The 27176-nt window shown below is 49.6% G+C and overlaps 1 protein-coding gene across 4 annotated transcripts; it reads right to left on the bottom strand.

Annotated features, from left to right (window-relative positions):
- Positions 1-10655: 10655 nt before the first annotated feature.
- On the bottom strand, positions 10656-17830 carry Slc35c1 (solute carrier family 35 member C1). 4 transcript variants are annotated; one of them, XM_020172381.2, is made up of 3 exons: positions 17749-17830; positions 15723-16252; positions 10656-12282 (listed from the first exon to the last, which is right to left on the bottom strand). In XM_020172381.2, the coding sequence occupies exons 1-3, from the start codon at positions 17778-17780 to the stop codon at positions 11723-11725; spliced, it is 1122 nt and encodes a 373-aa protein (XP_020027970.2). In that variant the 5' UTR covers positions 17781-17830; the 3' UTR covers positions 10656-11722. The 4 variants fall into 4 exon arrangements, with proteins under 4 accessions (XP_020027970.2, XP_020027967.1, XP_020027969.1 ...); XM_020172378.2 differs by lacking the exon at positions 17749-17830 and adding an exon at positions 17529-17675; XM_020172380.2 differs by lacking the exon at positions 17749-17830 and adding an exon at positions 17474-17595.
- Between the last annotated feature and the right edge of the window lie 9346 nt (positions 17831-27176).

The raw sequence follows: 27176 nt of genomic DNA, 5'->3' as shown, positions 1-27176 counted from the left end.
TCAAGTGTGTGGTTTTCTGATCTTTGGTACAGCACACCAAACATGCAGGATGTGTCTTTCCAGCCAGGGCGAGGAGGACAGAGGAAAAGGATGGGTGAGGGGCTTGGGCAGCAGAATTGACAGGATACCCCAGAGGGCAGAAAAGAGTGGATCCTGAGATGAAGTGGGCAGGAAAGCCCCAGAGATGGTAGGGTGACTGATAGACCTGGGGTTTGTTTTCTTTGGTTTTATTTATTTATTTATTTATTTATTTATTTATTTATTTACGGGGGGACTGGGAACTCAGGGCTACACATTTGCAAAGCAGTGCTGTACCACTTGAGCCATGCCTCCCATCCATTTCCCTCAGGTCATTTTGGAGATGGGGTCACTCAAGCTATTTTCCCAGGCTGGCCTTGAGCCTCAGGCCTCCTGATCTCAGCCTCCCAAGCAGCTGAGATTACAGGTGTGAGCCCCTGGTGCCCGGATTTAGCATGTGTTTTTTTTTTTTTTTCCAGTGCTAGAGTTTGAACTTAGGGCCCACACCTTGAGCCACCCCACCAGCCCTTTTTTGTAATGGGTTTTTTCAAGACAGGAGCTCATGAACTATTTGCCTGGCCTGGCTTAAGTGGCTAGGATTACAGGTGTGAACCACCTGCGCCCAGCCCTTTGGCATGTTTTTAAGGCTCATCTGTATTGTAACGTGTCAGTGCTTCATCCCTTTGGCTGAATAACACAGTGGAGTGCCGCATAATAGCGTTTTGCTCAACAGCAGACCTCACATCCTACAATGGTAGTCCCAGAAGATTACAATAACGTTAAAAAGTTCCTGTCGCATCCTGTGATGTTACAGCCCCCAAAACTTGGTATCAGGACACACGTGATGAGGCTGGCATGGACCAGAGCACCTCATGGAAAACCACAGCACACAAAATTATGCTCAGTACACAGCATGATAACAGACAGGAACTAAAGTCGCTGGTGAGTCTAATCAGAAGATTTGGTTCTAGTGCTCCTGCAAGGAAGAATCCAAGCAGAACAGGTGGGTGTAGCAAGGGAAATAACACAGTTTTATTATAGGAAAGGGGGGAGGAGATTACAGGCAGGATCTCTGCCAGGTGGAATGGAGGTGCTGTGTGCAGTAAAAAGAAAAAAAAAGAAAGGCAGGATCTTATTTTAGGTTGTTTTTATGTCATCCTTAACTTGGAGGTGGTGAGAAAACCAGTGTCATTGCCTTGTCTCCAATGGCCTTCGGGCCAGGGGGAGGATCTGAGTGGACTCATGCATACACCTGTGCTAATTCTCAGGTGACCTAAGTCCACGTGGGAGGAAATTTCTACTCTAGTTTAACAAAGGGTTTGCAATTGAAACGGAGCTCTCTGGGGAGAGAGGGGACAGGTCAGGGACAGGGGGACCAATAGTGTTCTAAATCAGGCTGCACGGTTTTTAAAGTCCCAAACTATCCCTAATGTCTAGTCTGCCTCATGTGTATATACCACATTTTGTTAATCCATTCATCTGCTAACAGACACTTGGGTTGTTTCAACCTTTGGCTCTTGTGAATAATACTGGTGTGTGCTTCCTTGTAGACAGCTTTATTGAGACGTAACTTATACACCAAAAAAGGCACGCATTGAAGTGTTTAAATCCACGCTTTGTTATTAGCACCCCAGAGCTGTGCCACCTCCTCCATGGTCTAATTTTAGAGCACCTTCTCAAACCTCCCACCCCAGCCCGAGGCAGATACTCGTTTACTTTCTGCTTAGAGACTTGCCAATTCCGGACATTCCATAAGCAGAAGTTACACTCTTTTGTGCTGGCCATCTCCATTTGGCATGTCTTCAAGGTTCATCTCTTACCACCTGTCTTGTAAATAAAGTTTTATTAGAACACAGCTCTGCCCGTTGGTTTCCATGACCGGTAGGTGCTTTTTGAGCTACAAAGAAAATTGCAACTGACAAAGCCTACAGCAGTCATCCTTGACCCCTGGACAGAAAGAGTTTGTCAACTCCTGATTCAGAAGCTTTGAGTTAGATTTTTCTGGAATCTTAAATAGATAGCCATCAAAAACCAAAGAACAGAAGGAGGAGAAATGGCTGGCCAGAACCTCAGGTCACTAAAGCCAGCACATTGGGCCCAAACTAGTCTCCCAGCCAGTTTGGCACAGATCCAGGACAGAGGCAGAGCCCTAAGCACCTGGGAGAGGAAGCAGATCTACCTGTCCAACAGGTGAGGCACATCTCCCAGGCCCTGACCATGTGGGCACCTTGCTAGGGAAAGGGGGGCCCCACAATGGGCCCAATGTGGGGCGAGCTTGGTTTGGTCGTGATCGGTCATATTATGTTCCTAAATCAAAACCACATGGTATATCCTAAACATAAAACTCCCAGGAGTTCCCCATGGCACTCCACAAACTTGTGCAGGCCAAAAGGCCCCTCCCTCTCACCTTCCACCCATGCTATCAGCGGCAATCACTCAAAAGTATGTATTTATCAAGAGATTTCTATTCAATAGCCACTTAACCAGTACCAGAGAGCCAGTCATAAGCAGGAGAGACTCCTGCTGGCAAGGGGCTTCCGGGCACTGAGGGACACTGCTCCAAGTGGGAAATGACAGGGGGTCCTCCCACCCCCCCACTCCCTCCCTTTCCCCCTCCCTTCCTTCCTTCTTTCCTTCCTTCCTTCCTTTTGCAGTTTTACTGAAACATAACTAGCAAATAAAACTTTTATATTTAAAACATACAATGGGGTTTTCATTTATGATATGCTGTAAAATGTTATCACAGCCTTCATATGGTTACCTTTTTGTGGTAGGACTATTTAAGATCTACTCTCTTAGCAAGTCACAAGTATGCAGAACAGTGTTACTAACTATAGTCACCATGCAATAGTCTTTCTAATTAATGTTCCCTGTCTGTGTTCAGATTTGTTTTTACTTGGTGACGTTTGATCTAGAGCTGAAGGGGCGGGAGGTCCAGCTGTTAAGAAGGAAGGAATCGATAGTATTGAAGGCAGAAGGCACAGCATGTACAAAGGTCCTGGGGTGGGTGGAACCTTAAGCATTGAAAAACTAAAAGAAGACTAGGATGCTAAGAGCCCCAGGTCAAGCACCCAGCTTCCTTCTTTCTGATCATCTGTCCTCAGGTATTGGCTACACCTCTATGGCAGTAAAATGGCTACAAGCAAACCCTTCTGCTGCTTGTTAGGAGAGGAAAATTTTCATGGACACACTCCATGCTACCTCCCCCCAGTGCTCACTGGCCAGACTGCATGCAGGTATTGTCCAGGCCAATACATAGGGATTACTGATAGGATTTAAGCCAATCACCATTCAGCCAGGGGGTGGGGTATGTGTGCATACGATCAAAGTACATTGTGCGTGGAAATGTCATTCATGATGAAACTCCTTACTCTGCACAACTTAATATGCGCCAATTGAAAAACAAAACACAATTCGCCCGGGGTTGAGGCAGGACCTGGCTTCCAGAAGGCAATAGGTCACCTGACTCCTGAACAAGATGGGTGCTCTCGGTCCTGGAAGAGGGAATTATGGGTAAGTGGCAGCAGTGCCCTTTGCATCTGTTATTAGCATGGTTCTGAGCCCCTGGGAATTGGGGGAGGAAATCAATGGGATAGAATTCACTCTTTCTCTCAAAATAAACTGTGAAAATAGCCTTCTGCAAATACTCTACAGATCAGAAGGCCAAGCAGGGTGTAGTGATACACACCCGAATCCCAGCACTGGAGAGGCTGAGGCACAAGGATCTCCAGTGCAGGAGCAGCCTGGACTGCATAGTGAGTTCGAGGCCAGCCCGGGCTTCACAGTAAGACCCTGTCTCAAAAAAACCCAACAAAACAAAACAAAACCCCAGAAGGCTGTGTTACAATTAATGTTCTTACCCCTGTGGCAAAAGCAGTCACAGAACCCGTTCTCTCAGGCTCCCCTGCCTAGTAGTAAGACCACGGTCAGGAGGAGCAAAAGAACCCTCCATGCATCCAAAGAGGCTCGGACTGTTCCCTGTACTGACTGCTGTGGAAGCAGCCAGGGGATCCTTCGAGAACCCTGACTTCTGTGGAGGTGGAGCAAGAAGGGTGAGTTAACTGGGATAGGCAGAAGTGGCAGTCCCATTAGCTCTGCATCACAGATATGCTGCCACCTTTGCCCTTTGGGGACTCAACCTATGTCCTATCCAACCTCTCACAGATGTGACAAAACTATCAAAGATTTTAAATCCTAAGAACGAAGCTATATGCTGGGTGCAGGTAGTTCACAACTGTAATCCTAGCTACTTGGGAGGCTGAGATCCCAGTTTGAGGCTAGCCCAGGGAAACAGTTTGTGAGACCCCCTCTCCAAAGTAACCAGAGTAAAATGGACTGGAGGGTGGTTTAAGTGATAGAGAGCCTGCTTTGCAAGTATGAAGCAGTCCCACAGAAAGAGAGAGAGAGAGAGAGAGAAGGGAGGGAGGAAAGAAGGAAGGAAAGAGAGACAAAGAAGGGAGGGAAGGCTGGAGGGAGGAAAGGAAGGAAGGAAGGAAGAAACAAGCTTGTGAAGTGGTGGCCCAGGGGCTGAAGCTGGCCCAAATTGGTGCCACATAGACCAATGATATTTTACAAATTTGAGCCTTGTTTAAAAATCAGGAAAGTGCTCATAAAGGTTCAGATTTCCAGCTTTTTTGTAAACTTAGAAGTTCTAGCAATCAGGCCTGCTGTGGTTTGGATACGGTTCACCCCCCAAAGGTTTATGTGCTGGATGCTTGGTCCCCAATGTTGAAAGTAGTGGGATCTCTAAGAGGTGGAACCCACAGCTGGGCATGGTGGTACACACCTGTAATCCCAGCACTCAGGAAGGCGCAGCAGGAGGATTGCAAGTTTGAGGCCAGCCTGGACTACATAGTAAGACCCTGCCTCAAAACAACAACAACAATAACAAAACAAAATCAAAACTAACAAAAAAAAAAGAGTTGGGACCTAGTGGGAGGTGACCAGGTCATGACTGCCTCATAAAAGGATTAATGCTGGTCTTGTGGAGTGGGTTAGCTCCCACAAGAGTGGCTTGCTGTGAAACAGATTCTGACCCCTCCCTGGTCTTTGCTTCCTCTCTTGCTGGTGACTCCCTCACCTCAGGATGCCATCTGACACACCTCGGGGCCTTTGCCAGATCCATGCTCTTTGATCTCTCCAGCCACCAGAATCATGAGCCAAATGAACCTTTTTTTTTTTTTTTAATATACATTACCCAGCATTGGGTATGTAGTTATAGCAACACAAAATGAACTAAGACAAGGCCTACATGCCCAAATGATAAAAATAAATAAATACATAAATAAAAATAAAGGATGGGAGTTTAGAACTGTCCAGTTTACCACAACCCCCATCCAGCTCACCGTCTCCATTTCTATAACTGATTGTCCCAAGTGGTGCCTCCGTCAGGAATTCGCTCCTGAGATAGGGAAGTTTCATCTTCCCTGAGATTACAGCAGTGCAGATGTGTTTAGTAGGCGAGGGTCACAGGAAGGGCCTGGTATCTCTAGCTCCTGCCAGCACAGCTCTTGCCCACCCAGCTCTTGCCCACCCAGCAGGCAGCAGCTGCGGCAGCAGGCCTGTGCGGCAGAGGGACAAAGTCACACCACTCTGCTCCAGACAGCCAAGCATACTTGTGCCCTCTGGAGGAGGAGCTGTTACCGTTCTCACGCTACAGATTAGGCCCCAAGGTTCAGAGAGGTCAAATCATTTGCCCAAATACACACAGCTAGGGAGTGACAGCAAAATTGAGGCTGCAGTGGTGTTGTTTTGCTTATACAGCCAAGAGAAGTCAGACCTGGGATTCTGCTATAGTTTCTTTCTTTTCATTTCTTTTTTTTTTTTTTGGTGGCACTGGGGTTTAAACTCAGGGTCACATGCTTGCTAGGCAGATGCTCTTACCACTTGAAACACTCCACCAGCCCTTTTTTGTGAAGGGTTTTTTAAAGACAGGGTCTTGCTCAGGGCTGGCTTTGAACTGCAGTTCTCCTGATCTCTGCCTCCTGAGTAGCTAGGATTACAGGCCTGAGCCACTGGTGCCTGGCTATTGTTTGGATCTTATATGTTCCCCAAAAGCTCATATATGGGAGGCCTTGCTCTAGGGAGGTGTTACTGGGAGATGGCAGAGCCTTTAAGAGGTGAGATCTACCGGGAGGTCTTTAGATCATTGGGGGGTATACTCTTGAAGGGGATTATGAGACCCTAGTCCCTTCCTCTTTTCTTTGCTCCATCTCCTGCTCCAGCCATGATGTACTGCCTGGCCACAGGCTCAAAAGCAATGGGGCCCGCTAATTATGGATGGAAAAACTGTGAGCCAAAATAACCCTCTTCTTCTTTCTGGTAAATTGATCATCTCAGGTATTTGCTATAGTGACAGAAAGCTGACCACCACAGATTCTAACTCAGGATAAGCTGATTCCCAAATCTAGAAGTTAAAATGGCTGCCAGAGGGGCAAATTGGCTTAGCCAGCAGTATTTTTGAAGATTTGGGATTTTGGCCTTAACAGGACTTCCTGGCCCCAAATAAGAACATGCAGAGGCGTGCACTCAGAGTTTCCTATAGTGAAGGAGTTGGCCACTGTCACACACACAGTAGCTGGCAGAGAAGTCAAAGGCAGGTGGTAGAGACAGCTTTGTAGAGAGGAAAAGGAAGTGCCGCCCTTGTAGGGCTGACATGGGCGAGCTGGAGGCAGGCTAACCAGAGGTTTGCAGCAGGAGGGATTACTTCTGGGGTGGAAGTGTGAAGGTGGAGGTGGCATAGGAAAGTGGCAGTCACTGACCCAATCCTGACTGTCAGGGGCTGATGCTGCCTGATTGCTGCAAAGCTTTTGGTCAGAGTTCTATAGTCTTATCTGTCTGTCTAGTCAGTCTGTCCATGTGTAGAGAGGGGCTCTCCCCTGGGATTTGGGGGCCCTTGTTCACTTCTCTGTGCTGTAATTTTCTCATCTGTGAAGTGGGGACATTACAGATCTGTCTCCGTTGTGAAGGCACATCAAGTGCTCAGAAGAACACACAGCCACCATTGGTGACTGTTTTGAAAGTATTATTTCTCCCAAGCCAGTAGGAAGTCACCGGCCTGGGAGAGGGTTCTGGACCTCATTCTGCCCCATCACAGGGGGACCTTGGCTTCTCTGAACCTTAGTGTGTGTCCAAGAGAATCTGAGGCTGGACCCCAATTTCTAAAACTCGTCCCTAGCTTTACTGCTATCAGTTCCCCACTGGGTGTCAGTGAGAGCCTGACATTGCCCCCACCTGAGTCCTTGTGTCCCCTCCCTCCTCCCTCTGCCTCCTTTCCACTAAAGCACACCTGGGCCACTGCTCCTACACAGCAGGCTCTGCTGTCCCCGTTTTGACTGGTTTCAGGTCCTAAATTAGCCTTTCACAGAAGTGAGAGGTGTGGCAGCATGAGGGCTGCATCTGGGGAGGGCGGCATCCTTATTTGCATTGTGCTGTCACAACAGAGCGCTGAGGGTAACTCAGAGGCTGAGAAATCCAAGGGCAAGAGGCCTTCATGGTGCCTTATGCCATAGGGAAGGTCAGAAGGGCAAGAGAGGGCATGAGGGAGAGAGAGAGAGAGAGAGAGAGAGAGAGAGATGACGAGGGAGGAGACACACACACATGCACACATAGGGAGGGGAGGAAGAAGAAGGGGGAGAAAGGCCAAGAGGGGGCTGCACTCACTTTTAAGAAACCCGCTGCTGCTGGGTGTGGTGTTTCATGCTATAATCCCAGCACTCAGGAGGCTGAAGCAGGAGGATGGAGTTCAAGACCAGCCTGGTTACATAATGAGACCCTGTCTCAACAAAACAAAACAAATCAAATCAAAACCAAAGAAAAGAAATCCAATTCCAAAATAACACACTAATTCTTGCAATAATGACGCTAACCGTTAGTGAGGGCTGAGCTCCCGTGACCTACCTCAACAGTAGGCATTGGACCTGCCTCCCACATGGCTGCACTGGGGACGAAGGTTCCAACACAACTCAAACATGACAGGCAGCTTCTCCATCCACGTGGTCCCGTGGGAAGCAAATTGGGAGGGCCTGGAGAGCTGAATACCGCACTCCGTCATTAACACGCTGCAAAAGCCATTTGACCCTTTGGGGCCTCAGTTTCCTCACAGTCAAGTAAGTTTCACATCTGTTGACTCCTGAAGTCATCATGCTATCGATAACTTAAGGTAGAACACCTTCCTTGCTTTCAGATGAGGAGGATCAGAGAGGTTAAGTGATTTGCCTAAGCCCACACAGCCAGATCGAGCCCACTCAAACCAGAGCCACGATTTGAATCTGGCTCATTTGACCCTTTTCACCTTTAGATACCCTCGCCTTTGCTTACAGTATGGGATGATGATGATGATAATGAATAATCAATTTTTACCCTTGAGAAGCAACATGGCTTATGGTTGAAAGCCAGACTGCCTGGGTTTGACTCCTAGTTCTGCTGCTAATTAGCTGTGCAACCTCAGACAAATTACTCGGTCTCTCTGTGCCTTTGTTTTTCCTCATCTGTGAAATAGAGAATTGTACCCACATAGTGTTGTTATGAGGAGCTAATGAATTATTATTTGTAAACACTCTTTCAACAGTGTCTAACAGCTAGTAAAGTCTATGTGCTTGCTTAATTTACAAAACAACTCACAGCCAGTCAGCTGCCGGCCTTGGACCAGCCAAAACACCTTGAGTGAGAATCAGGAGATATGCTCTTCCTTGGGCTTAGCCTCTAATTGGGTCTGTGACTTCAGAAACTTCCTTTAGCCTTTCTTGCCTCAGTTTCCTCAACTAAAAGGTAGGAAATTGGACAAGTTCAACAATGAACCAAAGTTTTTGAACCATGAAAGATCAAATCAGAAAAAAAAATCAAAATGCTTTGGACCCCATTTTTTTCTTTTGTGGTACTGGGATTTGAACTCAGGGCGTCATGCTTGCTATGCAGGCACTCTACCACTTGAGCCACTCAGCCAGCCTTTTTTTTATGTTGGATATTTTCAAGATAGGATTTCATGAACCATTTGCCCGGGCTGGCTTTGAACAGTGATCCTCCTGGTCTCTGCCTTCTGAGTAGCTAGCATTACAGGCATGAGCCACCAGTGCCTGGCTTGGGCCCCATTTTTTCATCCTTAGGCTCCACTGCAGGAATGACCTTGTGCTCCGGACCTGACTGGCTTGCGTCCCAGCATCCTTTGAGGCTACCTGAAGGCACATAGCAATTGTCTGGATATTGCTTGCCTGGAGGTAGGACATCTTACCCAGTCACACCCTTCTCCCAAGAACTGGGGGGACATACCTGAAAAGTGGGATTCTCTCGCTGGAAGCTTGCAAACTCCCACTATAGGTGGCCACTGAATTCTGTTTCCAGTCTTCCTTGAGATATGGCTTCTCTGATTTTAAAGAAACCCATTTCCTTCAACTAACGCATTTATTCAGTCTAATGTGTTATCTATTGCTACATATCACTCCCAAAATTAGAGGCCTGAAGCAGATTTACAATTTCTCTAGAGGCTGCCCCAGTAGACCAAGGGGCACAGGGTAGCAGCATCCACCCGGTATGCTGGTGGCCGTGGGGGAGCTGTTGGAAAGGTCTGAGTCTCCTCCACGTGGCCTCTCCCTGATACTGTCAGGACAACTCAGGGAGAAGCAGAACCTCCCAGTCAAGCTCAAAGCCCCCACACAGCATGTATTTTTCTGTCTTCTATTGGTTGGAGCAAGTCACAAGGTCAGTCCTGACACAGGGATTCCACAGACTGGGGCTTCCCTTGAATATAACCTGTGACAGCATCAGGCACATAGTTGGTGCCAGAGGAAAGGATTCTGTATGTAGCTAAGGGAACCGTGGAAGGCTGAGACTTCCTTTGAATCCTGTTGCTGCCACCTCCCTGAGCTCAGTGACCTCCTGTGTCAAATGGGGGGAAGGGGTCAGCACAGCCCCCACCTCACATGGTGTGAGAGGCTGTGATGATGAATGACAGATGGACAACACTCAAAGCACTCTGGCTGGCCCTTCACGAGCACCTGGTCAGTAGCAGCTAGTGCTGATATGAAACTTGGATTGATCCCTGGTCCTAAAGGATCTGAGGCTCCGAAGGGTGCCTGCTAGCAGCTGGGCCTGATGAGGGTGTCGTAAACTTCCACCAGGACCCTGTAACCCCTCCCTCCCTCACACCACACACAGGGGATGTCTTGCTCTGGCTTTTTATTAAATTGCACATAGCTCAGGGCCTTAGGCTACACCAACTTCATTAGAAACCATTTGGGGCTGTGGGGAGCAGGAGGGGGAGGATGGAGAGAGGGCTGCCCTCCCCAGCTCTTCACGGTAATAGGGACAAAAATGTCAGAAACCACCCCAAGGAGATTGGGGTACAAATGCCCAACAGAAGGAACAGGGGAGTGAAAGCCACCGAGGCTAGGAGGGAGTGATGAGGGAGCCATGGTTGAATGCTTTCGTTTCACCCCTGCCCCTCCCATCCCCCCAACCCCCCCACCCCTGCCACCAAATTCATGTTGGAGTCCTCACCCTCAAGGAGGTGGAGCCTTTGGGGCTGATTAGGTCGGAGCAGACTCTCATGACTGGGATTAGCACTACTTAACAGAGGCCTGAGGGAGCCTGTGCACTTGTGCTGTGTGAGGACACAGACAAGGTGCTACCTAGGAACCAGGAAACAGAAGCAGGTGGCGCCTGGACCTTGGACTTGCAGCCTCCAGAGCTGTGAGAAATTAACTTCCAGGGTTTCTCACCACCCGGTCTATGGGATTCTGTTTCAGACCCCAGTGGATGAAGGCTCAGGGGAAAGATTAATGTACTTATCACCATCCCAAGGGAAGAGGCAAGGGACCAGGGATCTGGGGACAAGCACCCAGTGAAGTGGAGGCTCTGAATGAGGCCCCTTCCACCCACTTGGAGATGAGGCTCTGGGGGAGATAGTGGGGGAAGAAGCTCCCTGACTCAGTGTCCACAAGTCTGTTACCTGACCCAGGTGCCAAGTGTGGGGAGAGGACAAGGTGTGGCCCCTCAGGGGTAGAGGAGCCAGGCAGGTAAATGTGGGCAGGGACTGGGGAGGTGCTCAAAACCCTACCTACCATATAAAATGTGTGTGGCTCCCCGGGCTCCAAAGCTGCAGCCATGGGGTGTAGCAGGTGAGCACATTCTCATGACACACTCCATTCCCAGCTGCCCCTGGAGGTTGCTAGGGACACAGGGACAGTCACAGGTTTGGCTGACCCTTCATGTCCTTCCCCTGGCTTGTGGGTCTCAACACAATGCTTTTCTTCCTCCCTTGGCCCAACCCACACAGCTCTCCCAAGGCAGGCTGGTTTACTGGGCTAAGCTACACTGTCTGCCCAAGACCCCAAAGTCCTGGGGTTTCCCAACCCCCTTCAGCGGGCTGTGGTGGGGTGTCTCCCATCTCTCTTGAGTATCAGGGAAGACTTCACTTAACCAAGACTTTCTCCTGAGGCTGCAGCCTGTCCCAACCCCAGAGGTGATGTGGAGGTAGACAGGTCTGGGAGGGAGCAGGTGATGTGCTACTGCCTGTAGGGTTTCCCAGAAATAGGATAGGGGAGAGACAGGTTTGGCAGTGTTCTGACATGACTTCTGATCAGCTCTGTAAACGACAGCACTCCAGGCCACACCACCCTGAGTCCACAGAGGGACAGCCTGTAAGTGCTGTACTGGCCCCACCTGAGTTCATCCCTGGGGATGGGCCACCCTAGTGTCCCAAAGGAGCTCACACCCCCACAGTGCTCTTCTCGTCCTCTTTGTGGCTGGGGTCCTCCTGAGTCTTCTTCATCTCCCAGCCCCTGACCCAGGTGTAGGCAGAAGAACCACCCAGCACCATCAGGTTACTCGTCCACCACAGGAAACTCTTGGTCTCTTCAAAGTACAACACAGCCAGCACCGTCTGGGCGCAGGCCTTGGCCGTGCCAGACACATTGTGGGTCAGGGGACTGGTGAATTTGATCTGCAGTCCTGTCACATAGCCAATGGCAAAGCCAAACAAGCCACCCAGTGTCATCATGCCCCAAAAGTAGGCACTGCCCAGCTGGGCAAAGTCACGGAGGGCCTGGAGCTCCCCCAGCAGCAGCAGCAGGGGCAGGAAAAGCACGCAGGCGTTGACATTGTTGTAGAAGGTCAGGCGCCAGATGCTACCGTCCACAGACGGGAGCACCTTCTTGGTGTAGATGGCGTTGAGCGAGACGCAGAGGCTGGCCAGCACCCCAAAGATGGTGCCCATCAGAGACAGGGTGCCCTCAGCTCCCTCCTGGTCCACACCCAGCCAGAAGCCACCTGCCTCAGGGAAGGAGCAGAAGTATGAGGGTGGGAGGGAAAGGGACAGAATTTTGACACCAAAATTCACAAAGGCACTGTGGCCCTCATCATCCCATCCTCCCACAAAAACATCCAAGGTTCTAGCCAGGCGCTGGAGGCTCACGCCTGTAATCATTGCTACTCAGGAGACAGAGATGAGGAGGATCATGGTTCAAAGCCAGCCTGAGCAAATAGTTCGTGAGAACTCATCTTGAAAAAACCCACCACAAAACAGGGTTGGTGGAGTGGTTGAAGGTGTAGGCCCTGAGTTCAAACTCCAGTGCCACACACACACACACACACACAAATCTAAGGAGTCTACTGTCTTCCCTTCCAAGATTCAAGGGCTGGGGAAGTGGTCAGAGCAGCACCCCTTCCTCCCAGCCTCTATTCTAGCAGAGGGGAGGCATTAGGGCAGATCACACCCCGTTACTTCCTTAATTGCATGTATAATCACTGTAACGAGGGCCATAAAACAGCACAGGGCGCCGGGACTGTCAGTTCTTTAGAACGAGTGCTTGGTGGTTAAAATGACCTCGGACAAGTGACAGGGTCTCTAAGTCTTGCCTTCCTCTCCCTTAGACATCTTCCTGAAAGCCTTAAATTAGAATGGCTCCTGACCTGAAGTAGCTTTGAACAGTTACTCTAAGACTGACTCTTGGGTCACCTCGTGCTCAAAGAGCGACTGTCCTTCTTCACAGCCTAGCAAGCTGGGTCCCTGTGCCCATGTCAGTCCTCTGTCCTGAGATCACCCTAAGCCATCCTCTCATCTCCTGCTTCTCACAAAGGGGCTCAGTGTCTGCACCAGAAACCCCTCCCCCTTTCTGCTCATTCTTCAAGGTCAAAATTAGCTTCTGGGGGCAGGGGATCCTGCCCTGTTCCTCCAGCCCTCAGACCTATTCCTGGATTCTTTTACTGCCTGTGCCTCCCACTGAGCTCCCCCCGCCCTCTCGCCTGCCTTGAGCTGCTGGGCACCTGCCCATGGCAACAGTCTGGTAACTTTAGCTAGACCCCAATATGACCAGAAAATAGGGGCTGAATTTTACACATTACATCTTCTGCCACAGCATTTAGCAACATGGGGAAGTGGGAAGAGCCTGGGTGTCAAGAGATTTCCTCTGCAATTTAGACACTGAGTGGCCTGGGAGAAGTTGCTTAACCTCTCTGAGCTTGGTTTTCTTCATCTGTAAAGATCTGGGCCACTTTCTTGAGCCCTACTCTAACCAATATACTTCCCACCATGTAATTTGAATGCTCTTCCACCAGCACAGATCAAAGCCTCTGGCTCCTTTATGCCCTCAGCCTCTGGCGTGCTCTTAAGGCTGGCACCATGTATAGTCCACTGCGCCCTGACTGGGCAGCCTCAGGTCAGGCAAGGACTTCCTCCAGGAAGCCTGCTTAGCTTGCCCCTCCTTCCAGAGTCTCCACAGCCTTCTGTGTCCCCGAACAGCCCTTACCACTCCGGTGTAACTGTCATTACCTCCACAAGCCATCACCATGCCCTCCAGGAGTGTAGGAACAGACCCCACCTTTTCCAAACTTGTAACCCCAAAGAGCTTAGTCACCTATCTGCTGAATGAATGAACAGCAGTTGTTATGGTGGTTATTGCAAGAATTAAAGGAGATAAGAAGCCAAGTGCAGCCAGTGCTGGTGTCTTATGCCTGTAATCCTAGCTATTCAGGAGGCAGAGATCAGGAGGATTGCTGTTTGAAACCAGCCCAGGAAAATAGTTCACCAGAACTTATCTTGAAAAACCCATCACAAAAAAGGGCTTGTGGAATGGCTCAAGTGGTAGACTGCCTGCCTAGCAGGCATGAGGCCCTGGGTACAAACCCTAGTACTGCCAAAAAAAAAAAAAAAAAGAAGCCAGGTGCAGTGCAGTTCCAGTTGCATGGGAGGTTGAGTCAGAGCGACTGCTTGATCCCAGGAGTGCAGGGCCAGCCTGGACAATATAACAAGACTCTATATGAAAAACAAGAGTCTAGGCCAGGTGCAGTGGATCATGTCTATAATCCTAGCTACTTGGAAGGTGGAGATCATAAGGTTCACGATTCAATGCCAGGTCAGGTCATCTCAACAAATAAGCCAGGTGTTGTGGTTCCTATCTATAATTCCAGTTACATGAGATATAGGTAGGAGGATGACCATTGAGGGCAACCTGGGTAAAAGCATGAGACCCTATCTGAAAAGCAAAGGGGATAGGGGGTGTGTTGTCCCCCTCCCCCTCACCACCAGAGCACCTCAACTGGGACTCTGAGACACCAGGGAAGAATAAGTAGGCCAAATAAGACAAGCCTGAGCAGATACAAATAAAGATCCCATGTCTAGATGGCAGAGCCCAGGAGGACTCCCAGGAATGCAGGGGGAGCTAAGGGTTCTCAACCCCATGGTGCTGGCCAATCTGATTTGCAATGATAGAAACATTCCCTTACCTGTGGCTGCCCAACACAGGAGCCCCTAGCCACATGTGGCTACTGAGTGCCCAAGTGTGGTCACACAATCAGGTTATAACACCTATGATGGAGGAACTGGTCACTTAAAACTGCACTGCATTTTAACCAATTTAAATACACGTGTGGCCAGTGGCTACAAGAATGGGGTAGAGTGGTTAGAAGCACACACGCCTGGGAGCCTGGCCAATCTGGGTTTGTATCCTAGCCTACCTACTTCCTAGCTGTGTGGCTCTGGGTGAGTAATATAACCTCTCTGAGCCTCAGTTTCCTCATTTGTACAGAGATGATCACAGGAATGCCACCACCTGTAGGACTTCTGGGTAAAAACAAGGACATGCTATATGTGGAATAATTAGCATACTGTCCCCACCAATAATTATTTTCTGAGGGTCTTGCTGGTGTTTTCCTCAGCAAGGTCAGGGGTGATGGTATACTGATTAAAAGATGTCTTTGTCCTCTATAAAGACAACTGGATAGACAATTGGGACACTTGAGGTCTTGAGAAGCAACATGGTATAGCAGTCAAGAGTGTGACCAATGGATCCAGATTGCTTGTATTCAGATCCCAGCTCCACCAGTAACTGCCTGTGTGATCCTGGACAAGTTACATGACCTCTCTGTGCCCTGTTTTTCCCTGTGTTAATTGTGGATTGTAACCTCACCTTGTCAGATTACTTGACAGATAATATGGGTGCGGTGCTTAGCCCTGTGTGCCTGACACAACTGAAGTACTCAATTAGCACTCAAAAGTGTTGCTTTTACTGTAGCTGTTGCTATTATTATTTTTGCCCTTGCAGGATCTTTAACTTGCTGGGTGACCATAAGCAAGTTTTTGGCTCTCTCTGGGCCCCAGGCTCTTCCTCTTATGATCGTTGAACCCAGAGAGCTGGGACAGATGAAATCCAAAGATACCTGGCAGGGTTGTTCTTTAGGGGTTCAACCCCCATGCCCATCCTGCTCCTTACCTATGATGACGCCGCAGGTGAGCAGGGCGTAGAAGGACGTGACCTGTTTGAGCAGCAGGTAGGACAGCAGCACATTGAAGACGGTGGTAAGTGAGCGGCCCACGTTGTAGAAGGCCACCCCGACATACTTGAGGCACAGGTTATTGAAGGTGATCATGCCAATAAAGACCACCGACAGTGGCAGGACACTGCGGGCCACCCTGAGGTCCAGGCGCAGGGTGGGGAAGTCCACCGCACCAGGGCAGCAGGTGGCTAGCACGCTGAGCCCCTTACACAGCAATGTGGTCACCAGGCACTGGTAGAAGGTGACAAAGATGGGGGTGTCCAGGTGCAGTGAGGGGCTGTCCAGCAGGTACTTGTTGAGGAACACCATGGAGATGGAAGTGACCCAGTAGAGAGAGACCACCAGAGTGATCTGCAGTGCCCGCACCAGGAAAGGCTTCTCCCCATGGCCCCCCTCTGCTTCTTCTGAGGGATCGGAGGCACCGGTCAGTGCCATATGCAGGATCCTCGACCGCTTCAGAGGGGCCCTGTTCATGACAGCAGAGGAGCTGGTCACCCCTGGGCCACAGCGGATTCCCAGGGGTGCAGGGCAGTGAGCTGCTTCTTTCTACGGGCTCTACCCTCAACTGTCACATGGGAGTAGCCTAAGGGCCTTCTTCCTGTTGGAGGCTGTACTTTGGGGTGAGCCCAGCTGTGCTGCTCCACTGGGGCCCCCTCCCCAAGGGGGCTCATGGGTCAAGCCGCAGGGAAGGGACCAGGGCCAGGCTAAGGTGGTGAGGCCAGGGCAGACGACCTGGGAGGGGACAAGGGGGTGAGGCCTAGAAGGGAGAAGTCCCAGGGAGAGGGGGAGGGGGAGCACAGAAGGACAGGGGAAGGAATGCAGGGCTGCTGAGGCAGAGGGGGTCGCAGGGAGCAGATGGAAGGCGGGCTTCGGGGAGGCCCCGCTCCGGGAGGGGTCCGGGACGCGGGTGAACCCCAGGCCAGAGGTGCTCTGGCGCGGGATCGGGATCGGGATCGGGATCGGGATCGGGTTCGGCCCTGGCCTTGGAGCCTCCGGACGTCCAAGGCCGCCTCCCGGGCGGGGCGGGGCCAGGGCTCATTTCCTGACGCGACCCCGCCCCCTCCTTAAAGGGCCTGCGCGCCCCGCGTCGCCCTTAAAGCCACAGCCTAGAGACCTCGCGGTTCGCCATTCCGGCCCGCGTCATCGCGTCTGCCCCTGTCCCCATCGTCCTGCACTCTAGCCCGCTGATGGTGGAAGGGAGGGGCCCTCACCAGCCAGGGAAGGTTTTTCTGGGTGTACTCTCGCCCCCTTCCTAGAAGGTCTCCATCACCCTCCCCCAGCCCACCCTCACTACCTGCTTCAGAAGTCTCTTCCCTCCACGCTGCTATCCTGGATCTTTTTCCCCCTCCCAGAATCCGGGGTGCGCCCCCCAGAGCCTTGGCACCAGTTCTCCTCTGCCAGAGACTCCATACCAGTTCCCCGTCGCGCCACAAGCCCATGCACTCGTCCAGACCTTGTTATGGCTTCCTCTCTGTCTCCTCATTTTCACCGCCTCCCGGCCCTCTCCCAAGCCTAAGACCCCCGGCAGCGTCCCCAGAGGCCGGAGGCCACTGCACCCTTTCCAGATTACAGTCCGTCCGCCCAGACCCCGTGTTCCAGACCCTCCTGGGCTGCCTGAACCCGCGCTCTCTGAGCCTCAATGCAGCACCCCTATCATTCCTGGGGTCCCTTTTCCATCCAGAAATACCGTCCCTCCGCTGGGCACAGCTCTGGTCACTCGGTCTGCGCTGCTTGGCGCTCACCTCTCCATGCACCGGATACCCGCCTGCGCTGCCCTCAGCTGCACCTGCAGAGCCGCGCCCTGCAGCCGCACCCCGGGGACAACTTCCTGCTCCCGGCCGGGGCGGCGGGGCGGTTTTCCTGCGGGTGGTGGGAGAGCCCCCCCCCGACACACTGTTTCCGGGGCCATTCCCGCCCCCGGCACCCCGCCCTAGCCCGCCTAGCACTCCTCGATTCAGTTACCGCCGCTGGCACGTCCCCTGACCCGGCTGCATCCCTAGCCGGGTGCGCTCCCGCCTGTGCCTGGAGCAGTGCGTGGGGGAACCGCTGGTCGGGTACAGCCGGTAACGCGGGAGGGCTCCCCCGCCCCCGCCCCCGCCCGGAGGGATACCAGTGGATCTTGGCCTCCTGGCTCAAAACTCTAGCGAGTGTGGTCGGATGTAGGGACTGTCATGTCCGTAGTATTTCAAATACCAATTAGTACCACTGTCAGAAGACAAAAGGACAGCACATTTAGCTATAGAGCTAGTGACTTTTGTCCACGATTGGTGGATTAGGGCTGCCGCCACTCTACAAAATAGGATGGAATTCCCACTGGCAAAACCGGAACAGTAGGTTTTGTCCATTAGGAATAAGGAAAGCGAACAACAAAAAAAAAGGTTAGCGTCAGATTACTTCAGGTTACTGTTTTGTGAGGGTTCAGTGGAGGGGACACACTATTTTTAGGTGGAAGTGGGGTTTAGGACTCAGGGCCTGCACTCTTGGTAGGCAGGCGCTCTACCACTTGAGCCCTTTTTTTTTTTTTTTTTTTTTTTGTGAAGGGTTTTTCGAGGTAGGGTCTCTCCAACTATTTGCCACTGCTGGCTTCAATCCATGATCCTCCTGATCTCTGCCTCCTGAGTAACTAGGATTGATTACAGGCGCCACCAGCACCTAGGGCTGGGACTTATTATTCTCATTGTGACTCAGGTGGACTGGAATCTCCTGTTCTCAAGAAAAACGGGTCCGATTGGGGGATCTGTCAGCTTCCTTAAAGTTTTAGTTTGATAATTCGGTATTTAGCCGGAGTGACTTTGTAACTCAACACATGGGTTCAGCCCTTGGGTAACATCCAAGCCAATGAGCACAACGAGATAATGAAAGAGCAAAGAAAGGTGTTTTATTTGCAGTAGGTAAGGAGAGCATTGGGATGACTCCCAAAGCAGGCCTCTCAGAGCAAAGGGGATTTTATCGAGAGTGCATGTGGGAACATTCCTGCACATAGGGGCTCTGGGTCATGCTCTTCATACATGCACATCCACAGATGGTGGAGAGGACCACTTCCCCGGGGGAGAATTTAACTTCATAAGGAGTTGATGATGAGCAAAGTTTTCTCTAGGTCACCCGGAAGAAGAGGGACTCTGCAGTTTGGGCTGGTCTGATCCAGTTTCTACAGTCATCTCAGGAGAGACTAATCGGAAACCAAAGAACAATTTGAGCTGCACTCAACATCAGTTGAAGAGCTGGCAGCTTCATCACCCCCTCACCCCCATCAGGCCTTGCCTTTGAAAGTTCCTGCCTCCCAGGTGACTCCATTTTGAGTTGGTCTGGTTTGTTGAAGCCTACTGCAGGAGTCCTGTCCCAAAACAATGGCCTCCTATAATTTTTGTTTGACTTTTTTTTTTTATGGTACTGGGGTTTGAACTCGGAGCCACTCCACCAGTCCTTTTTTTTGTGATGGGTTTTTCAAGATAGGGTTTTGTGAGCTATTTGCCTGGGGCTGGCTTCAAACCAGGATCCTCCTGATCTCTGCCTCCTGAGTAGCTAGGATTACAGAGTGAGCCACCGGCACCTGGCTTGTTTGATACATTTAATTTATAAATGAGATGATATCAAGTCTGGGATTTGTTTTAAAATACTCAGAGTACTTACCTAAAATATATATATGTATATATATGTATATATACATATATATATATTTAAATGAAAGTATAACTGATGGGCTGGCAGAGTGGCTCAAGTGGTACCGCTCCCACCTAGCAAGTGTGAGGCCCTGAGTTCAAACCCCAGTACCACCAAAAAAAAAGTATAACTGATACTTAGAAACTGCCTTTGCTGAAAAGCATGGACTCCTCACTGCTTTTCACTAAGTATCTAGAAGCAGGATAAAAGCCTGGCATCTCTGCCTTATTTTGCAGTTGTCTCCTGTACTTTGGGTTAGATTCCTGCTTAACTCTGCATGTATACATAATCGCTCAGGAGTGACTGTTTAAACATTAGTGATACCCATCCTATCTCACTCCCTTCAAGGTCGAAGGCACACAGATAAGAAGCATCTCACTGTGGGCTTTTACAATGTTCTGTTCCAGACCCCAGAAAAGACATCTGAGTCTCCAATCATTGTCCTAAACCTGCAATCACCTTGGATTCCAGGAATAACAGGGCCCCACAAACAAATCACCCCATAATGAGCTAATTTCCGCCCCCCCAAACTGAGAGAGCATCAACCAGCCCACACTTTGACCAAGACCCTCTGCCTCCCTCACCGCCCCAATTCTTCCTCTCTCAGTTCTCTGAAGATGGGCTGACATGCTTGATTTCCATCTTTCCCAAATGGTCAGTTTGATTAAAATCCTGTCTTTTCATTACTTTTGCTTGTTTTCTTTCTTTTTTTTTTTTGAGGCGGGGAAGAGGCAATTGGACCAACCTGACATATTGGATATGGAACCCCCAGAGTCTACCTACAACTCCAGTTACGAAAGGTCATAAGATTAAAAAGAAATAAATAAAAAAAAGATAAGCAACATGTTGGTAATTGTTGAACTTGGGCATTTAGAACATGGGGGGGGTCATTACAAGAGTTTCCTTTTGCGTATATTTGAAATTTTCTGTCATAAAAACAGTAGAAGTTATGCAGAGCCTCGGTGCTCTCACAGGCTCCCTGCATCTGCTTTCACAGTCCTTGCCAGGCTCCAGGGACATGGAGGGCTCTGTCCAGCAGCCCTAGCACACACATCCAGAGTCCCTGGAGTCAGCTCTGTCCAGGCCTAGTTGTCTCTCCATCAGCCCCCTGACCCTTGCTTTGGGATATTAGCATTCCCCTCTTCCTCCTCCAGGCGTGGATTTACTGCTTCTTTGTTTTGGAGTGGTCTCCACCTGGTTACTTTACCACCTTTGGGACCAAAATATCCCAATGGGAAAGGCAAGACTGACAGGGACAGAGCTGGTCTCCTGAACCCTACCTGAAGAGTCTCCTACCTGTGGAAGGTTGTGGTCTTGTGCTTGTTAGACAAGTGCTCAGCCAGGTGCTGGTGCTCACGCCTGTAATCCTAGCTGCTCAGGAGGCAGAGATCAGGAGGATCAAGGTTCAAAGCCAGCCCTGCACACATAGTTCAGGAGACCCAATCGCAAAAAACCCCTCACAAAAAAGAGCTGGTGGAGTGGTTCAAGCAGTAAGAGTACCTGCTAGCAAGTGTAAGGCCCTGAGTTCAAACCCCAGTGCCTCCAAGACAAGTGCCTACCATAACAAATAATTTAATAACCAACGTGAAACCTTGTCTTTGAGAGGCCCTGCTTACCCAAAAGGCTCTTCTCTTTTATGAGTGTGCTACTCCCTTGACCCCTGAGGGAAGAGAGAGGAACTGTACATGGACCAGATGCCCTTCGTGGAGAAGCCTGGGCACGGTCAGCACTGGGTATGTGGAGGACAGTGTGGGTTCTCTGCTGGCTAGGACGCCAAGGGTTACACCATCTCCATCCTCTCCCCTTATGCTGACCCTGAAATTCTGCCTTTAGCACCATTCCCCTGGATTAAAGTTGTAACAAGCCAGGATGACAAATTCCCCAGGCATAATCTTTCTTATTCCTTAGGAGGAAAAGTGAGGTGAGGACACTGCTTAGGGGTCCCAGGCCTTGGGAGCTTTGTACAGACTGTTTACTTCTGAATTTTCTTTAAGGAATGTTAATTGCTTAGACCATTCGTGAAGGTGAAGTTTCAGATCTTGCCAAGAGGAAATAGCTGGTGTGTGGATTTGGTGTGAGACAGAACAAAAGACCATTGATGTGGCAGAAGGGCTGTCTTATAAGAAGCCAGGAAGTAGGTGCCATCGTGGGTGGGTGGGTATTCAATCAGAAAATGGAGCTTGTGCAACAGGACTAACTTCACCTTGGGAGTAAACTGGCCAGGGTTAAAATCCAGCTTCTTGCTGGGTGGCTTTGAGCCAGTGAGTGACTTGCTATGTCGGGGTCTCATCTCAATTTCCCTCTCAGTAAAATAGGAATTATAGTGCCAGACTCCACCTCACAGGGTTGTTGTGAGGGTTGACGTGTATAAAACGCTTGGCATGAAACCAACCTCCCATAAATGCTAGCTGTTAGCATCTTTAGCATCCCTTTTCGAAAGATTGACAGCTGCTAATCTGGGAGATATCCTTCCTGCTTGGGGATTAAAAGGGTGCATATTTTAGGAGATTTGGGTGTAACACTTTTAACTACTGTAGATCTCAAAATATCCAAGAAGGCTAGCACTGTCCAAAGCTAAGTGCTTGACAGAAGCCAGGCCAGGACTAGAGAGACTAAAGAGGAAGGAGCAAGGTCATTGCTAACCTTCTGCCCCTTTCCCAATCTTGCTAGAGAATCTCCTCCTTCATGCTGGGACTTCTTTTTTGTTTTGGCATTACTGGGGTGTCCCTCAGGTGAGTTCAGCTGAACACCTCCTGCAGGCGCTCTACTGCTTGAGCCACACCCCCAACCTAGGACTTATTTTCTGTAAACAGGTCCTCCTCCCTGGCCACACATCCTGGCCTTTGGGATTTGTCCATCTTAACTATTAGGGTGAACAGTAAGGGCAGCCATATTAGGACCAGACTTCCTCCCCTAGCAGGTGGCTTACTGGTAATTCCCCACCTGACCCCAAAGACTGACAAAGGGACAGTCGTTAATTTTTATCTCTTTCTTCCCCAAATAAAGCCTGTGCTGATGTTGGGCTGCCTCCCACCGGTCCTTCCATGCTTCTCTTCAGTCTAACACTAACCATGGCTCTCCCACTTCTGAACCTCGCCTGGAAAGCGGGTGCTGCCTCGGTTAGTCTCCACCCCACCTTTGGCTTCCACGCCCTCATTGCTGAATGCTCTACATTGCGGCTTCACACCCAACCACCACCCAATCCCAAGGCTTCTGGAAGCTTCCACATGAGTTCTTAGCAACACTGAATTGTCCGGGACAGAACTGATTCAATAACTATGTTCGGCTGCAGTGAAAATAAAACAGAACAAAAACTAGAATACCATCCTGTAGTGGCTTTAACTGGTGGGGGATTATTCATCTTCTAGAATAAACAGTAGGCACCCTGGAGCCAGGATGGCTGCTTAGCCAAACTTGGAGGGCACAGGATCTCTCCATTGTTCTGCTTTGCTGTCTTTAGCTTTTCTCATAATATCTTCTTTTTTTTTTTTGCACCATTGGGGTTTGAACTCAGGGCCTCATTCTTGCTACGCAGGTGCTTTATTACTTGAACCATTCCAGCAGTTCTCAGAATATCTTTTGTCTCATGGTCACAAGATGGCTGCTGCCCTAGCAGACCTCAGCTCTGCATTATAGGCAGAAAAATGACAAGAGAAAGCGACAACTGCAAAAATTCCTAGGGATTCTCGGCTCATGCTACTCATGTGTGACACATGGTCACCTCTGGCTGCATTAGTCTGGGAAGTAAGAAGCTAAGGTGGACATATTGACCTACTAAATATGGGGAAAATTAGTAAGGAAGAAGAATAAATTCATATAGAGTAAACCAGAGATCAGCAAACCACAGCTGCCTAACAGCTTGGATAGACTCCAAGCCTCTGCTCTTTGAGCTGTGGTGCAGGAGTCCTTTGGCACTTAATACAATGCCTTGCATACAGCAGGTGCTCAAGAAATGTGTGTGGCAATGGAATTCTATGGAGCCATGAAGAAGAACGAAATGTTACCATTCGCTGGTAAATGGATGGAATTGGAGAACATCATTCTGAGTGAGGTTAGCCTGGCTCAAAAAACCAAAAATCGTATGTTCTCCCTCATATGTGGACATTAGATCAAGGGCAAACACAACAAGGGGATTGGACTATGAGCACATGATAAAAGCGAGAGCACACAAGGGAGGGGTGAGGATAGGTAAGACACCTAAAAAACTAGCTAGCATTTGTTGCCCTTAACACAGAGAAACTAAAGCAGATACCTTAAAGCAACTGAGGCCAATAGGAAAAGGGGAACAGGTACTAGAGAAAAGGTTAGATCAAAAAGAATTAACCTAGAAGGTAACACCCACGCACAGGAAATCAACGTGAGTCAATGCCCTGTATAGCTATCCTTATCTCAACCAGCAAAAACCCTTGTTCCTTCCTATTATTGCTTATACTCTCTCTACAACAAAATTAGAAATAAGGGCAAAATAGTTTCTGCTGGGTATTGGGGGGGGGAGAGGGAGGGGGCGGAGTGGGTGGTAAGGGAGGGGGTGGGGGCAGGGGGGAGAAATGAACCAAGCCTTGTATGCACATATGAATAATAAAAGAAAAATGAAAAAAAAATGTGTGTTGGACGAATGCGAGCCTGGTGCTTGAGTTAATTAGCACTAGATGCATCATCTTAGCCCAGTGCCTCTTTGGTGTCTCAGGGCGTGTAGCATGATGGTCTACACATAGTAGGTGTACCAGGCTGAATGGTACCAACCCCCAAATTTACACCTGGGACCTCAGATTGCGAGTCAAAATAAGGTTTCTGTAGCTGTAATTGGTGGAGTTAAAATGAGTTCATACTGGATTAAGGCGAGCCTTAAATCTTATGACTGGTGTCTTTGTAAGGATAGGGAGATTTGGAGATAGAGACAGAGGTGACAATACACATGGCCAGAGGCTATGGGAAGATGGGAGAGGACAGAAATTGGAGTGGTACAGCTAGAAGCCAAGAAACTCCAGCCCTCTGGGGTGGCACACACTGGAAGTCATCCAACTAAAGATGATGAAGCTGGGTACCTGTGGCTCACCCCTGTAATCCTAGCTACTTGAGAGGCTGAGATCAGGAGGATCAAGTTGGAGGCCAGTCTCAACAAATAGTTCACAAGACCCCATCTGCAAAATAACCAGAGCAAAATGGACTAGAGGTGTGGCTCAAGTGGTAGAGTACCTACTTTGCAAGCACAAAGCCCTGAGTTCGAACTCCAGTCCCACCATAAATAAATAAATAAATAAATAAGAGGAGGAGGACCTTGAGTTTGAGACCAGCCCGAGCTAAATAGTGAGACCGTGGCAACAAACATACAAGAACAAGACAAAAAAAATCTCCAAAGATTGTCAGCAAACCCCAGAAGCCAGAGAGAGGCTTGGAATGAGATTCTCCTCAGAGCCTCTGAACTGGCCATGGTTTGTGGAATAGTGACTAAACAATTTTTTGTTGCTTTAAGCTGCTAAGTTTGTAATAATTTGTCGTGGAAGCTGTAGGAAGCTAATAGAGTAGATTGGTGAAAAGCAGACACAAAAGCTGAGGGTTGGAGGTGTAGCTCAGTGGTAGAGCACTCTCCTGGAACATCAAGTGTGAGATCCTGGGTCCCATTCCCTGCACTGCACAAAACAAAATAACAGAACCAATAACAACAAAGCCCCAAACCTGTTGCTTGGCCGCCCAATCCCAGGGAGACCATGAGATCAACAGTTTTTCTCAATGTAGGTCAGAGGTGAGGAAAAAGGGAGGATTCCAACTGCGGATTTCACACCTGACTCCCTCAGCCAATGGCCCCATCCTCCTGGAGAGACATGAAGATGGTGAAAATTTCCTAGGCTTCCAGTTCTTTGTCTGATGGCTACAATCTTGAGATCTGTCAATCTCTCTGGAAGTCAGCTTTCTCATCAGGAAAATGGAGGAGAGCCAGGCTGAAGGCCCCTAGGGCGAAAGGCTCTGATTCTCATCTCAGATGGCAGGTGGGGTGACAGGGGAGGGCTGCTGAAGCAGAATGGAACTGATTGGCTCACGTCTCTGGAAAGTCCAGGGAGAGGTAGAACTTCAGGTGGAGCTTGATCCAGCAGCTCAAACAATGTCCTCAGACCCTGGGCTGGGATCTTTTCCAAATACTGGCTTTGTTCTCAGGCTCCACCTGGAGACACACTGGCTTCAACCATTTCAGACCTTACACGATTCTGGTTTAAGTCTGGTGGGGGAAAAAAAAAATCACAGTTCCTCAGAAGTCTTGACGTTCTTACAGTTAGATAGCAAGAAATGATTATCATTATCATAGATAATGAGCATTTCATGTACATTTCAAAAAGCTAGAAGAAAGGATTTTGAATGTTTTACCACAAAGAAATTATTCATGTTTGAGGAGGTAGAAAGGTTTACCCTGATTTAGAAGGTATACATGCATCAGTATCACGTGTGCCACATTTATATGTACAGTTCTCATGTTTTTATGAACGAACTAAAAAATAAATTTAGCTGAGTTCAGTCCCCAGTAGTGCAGGAGAGAAAAAGAAACTCAAAAAAAAAAAAAAAAAAAAAAAAGTGAAAGAATCGAGGTTTACGCTGATTGGTCTGGCTCAGGTCATGTGACTGCCTTTGACCAATCACTGTGTGACCCAGGCTCAGGGTCTGCACCGGGAGTGCTGTCCTGGGCTTGATGGGGTGGAGTGAGTGTGGGCGGGGTGGTCCCCAAGTGCAATTTAAGCTTTGCTATGGGGAGAAGGATGAATGGCAGATGGCAAATTGCCAGTGTCACCGCGCGGGGCCTGCGCTGGCTGGGGACAGCGTGATGGGGAAGGTTGAAGGCAACTCTTCCCTCTCCCTGGGTTCCTGCGGCTCCCCGTTTTGTTCAGTGCTCTGTACGCTCACCCCTGAACCTGGCCACCTTCCTAGAGAGGCAGGCTAGGACACAGGAAAATGCCATGGAACTTGTTCTCGGCACATTTCATGCTGAACTCCAATAATGTCCTTTGCTGTGTAAATTGTGAGACAAAAAGCTTGGGAGACCCTGGAATAGATTAGGTCTCCCGTGGGCCCTGTAGCGCCTGTTGAGGCGATGGAAGAGAGGGTGCACAGAGAGGAGGAGAGGAGGCACCGAGTAAGCCATACCTCCTTTCCTTTTTAGAGTGCCCCACCTCCCCTGCTATGGTCTTCCTGGGGTCAATCCAGAGTCCTGCTCGCTTCCAGGGAGGAAGTGCAGCCTCACACCCACCTCCTCCCCAGGTTGAAAGCTTCCAAGGAAGCGTCCACAGGTTGTGTAAATACTGGTGTTTGCAGAAGGGCTGCCAGCAGGCAGATCCAGGTTGGTTTTTTTCTCTGGGCCTTAGCTGGGAACCTGGAAGGTGGGATGTGGTGTTGGTGAGGTGGGCTAGTGTGGCTACCCGGGAATTTGAAATCGGTTGAACTTAACCCACATCTAATGCTCTTTCCATCTGCCTCCCTCCCTCCTGCCCAATCTTCCTGCCACTGGGTTCACTCTTCTGGTGATTGACAGCCCCTTTGCCCATTAAAGGGTTTGGAATGGTCTGAAAAAAACAAAACATAAGCCTCCAGGTTAATTTAGAGAGTTTTAGTGCCGGGCCCAAACTCCAGTGTTCACTGTGTCAGGTCCAACTGAGGCACGGTAATAGAGGAGGAGCTAGGGAAATTATATTGTTTTTAATAAATATTAAAAGCTCCAGACTCAGACATCAGAACCAGGAAGTAAA

The sequence above is a fragment of the Castor canadensis genome, chromosome 1 (assembly GCF_047511655.1).
Source record: "Castor canadensis chromosome 1, mCasCan1.hap1v2, whole genome shotgun sequence".
In the NCBI taxonomy this organism is placed as follows: domain Eukaryota; kingdom Metazoa; phylum Chordata; class Mammalia; order Rodentia; family Castoridae; genus Castor; species Castor canadensis.
This window is presented reverse-complemented; position numbering and strand designations above follow the sequence as displayed.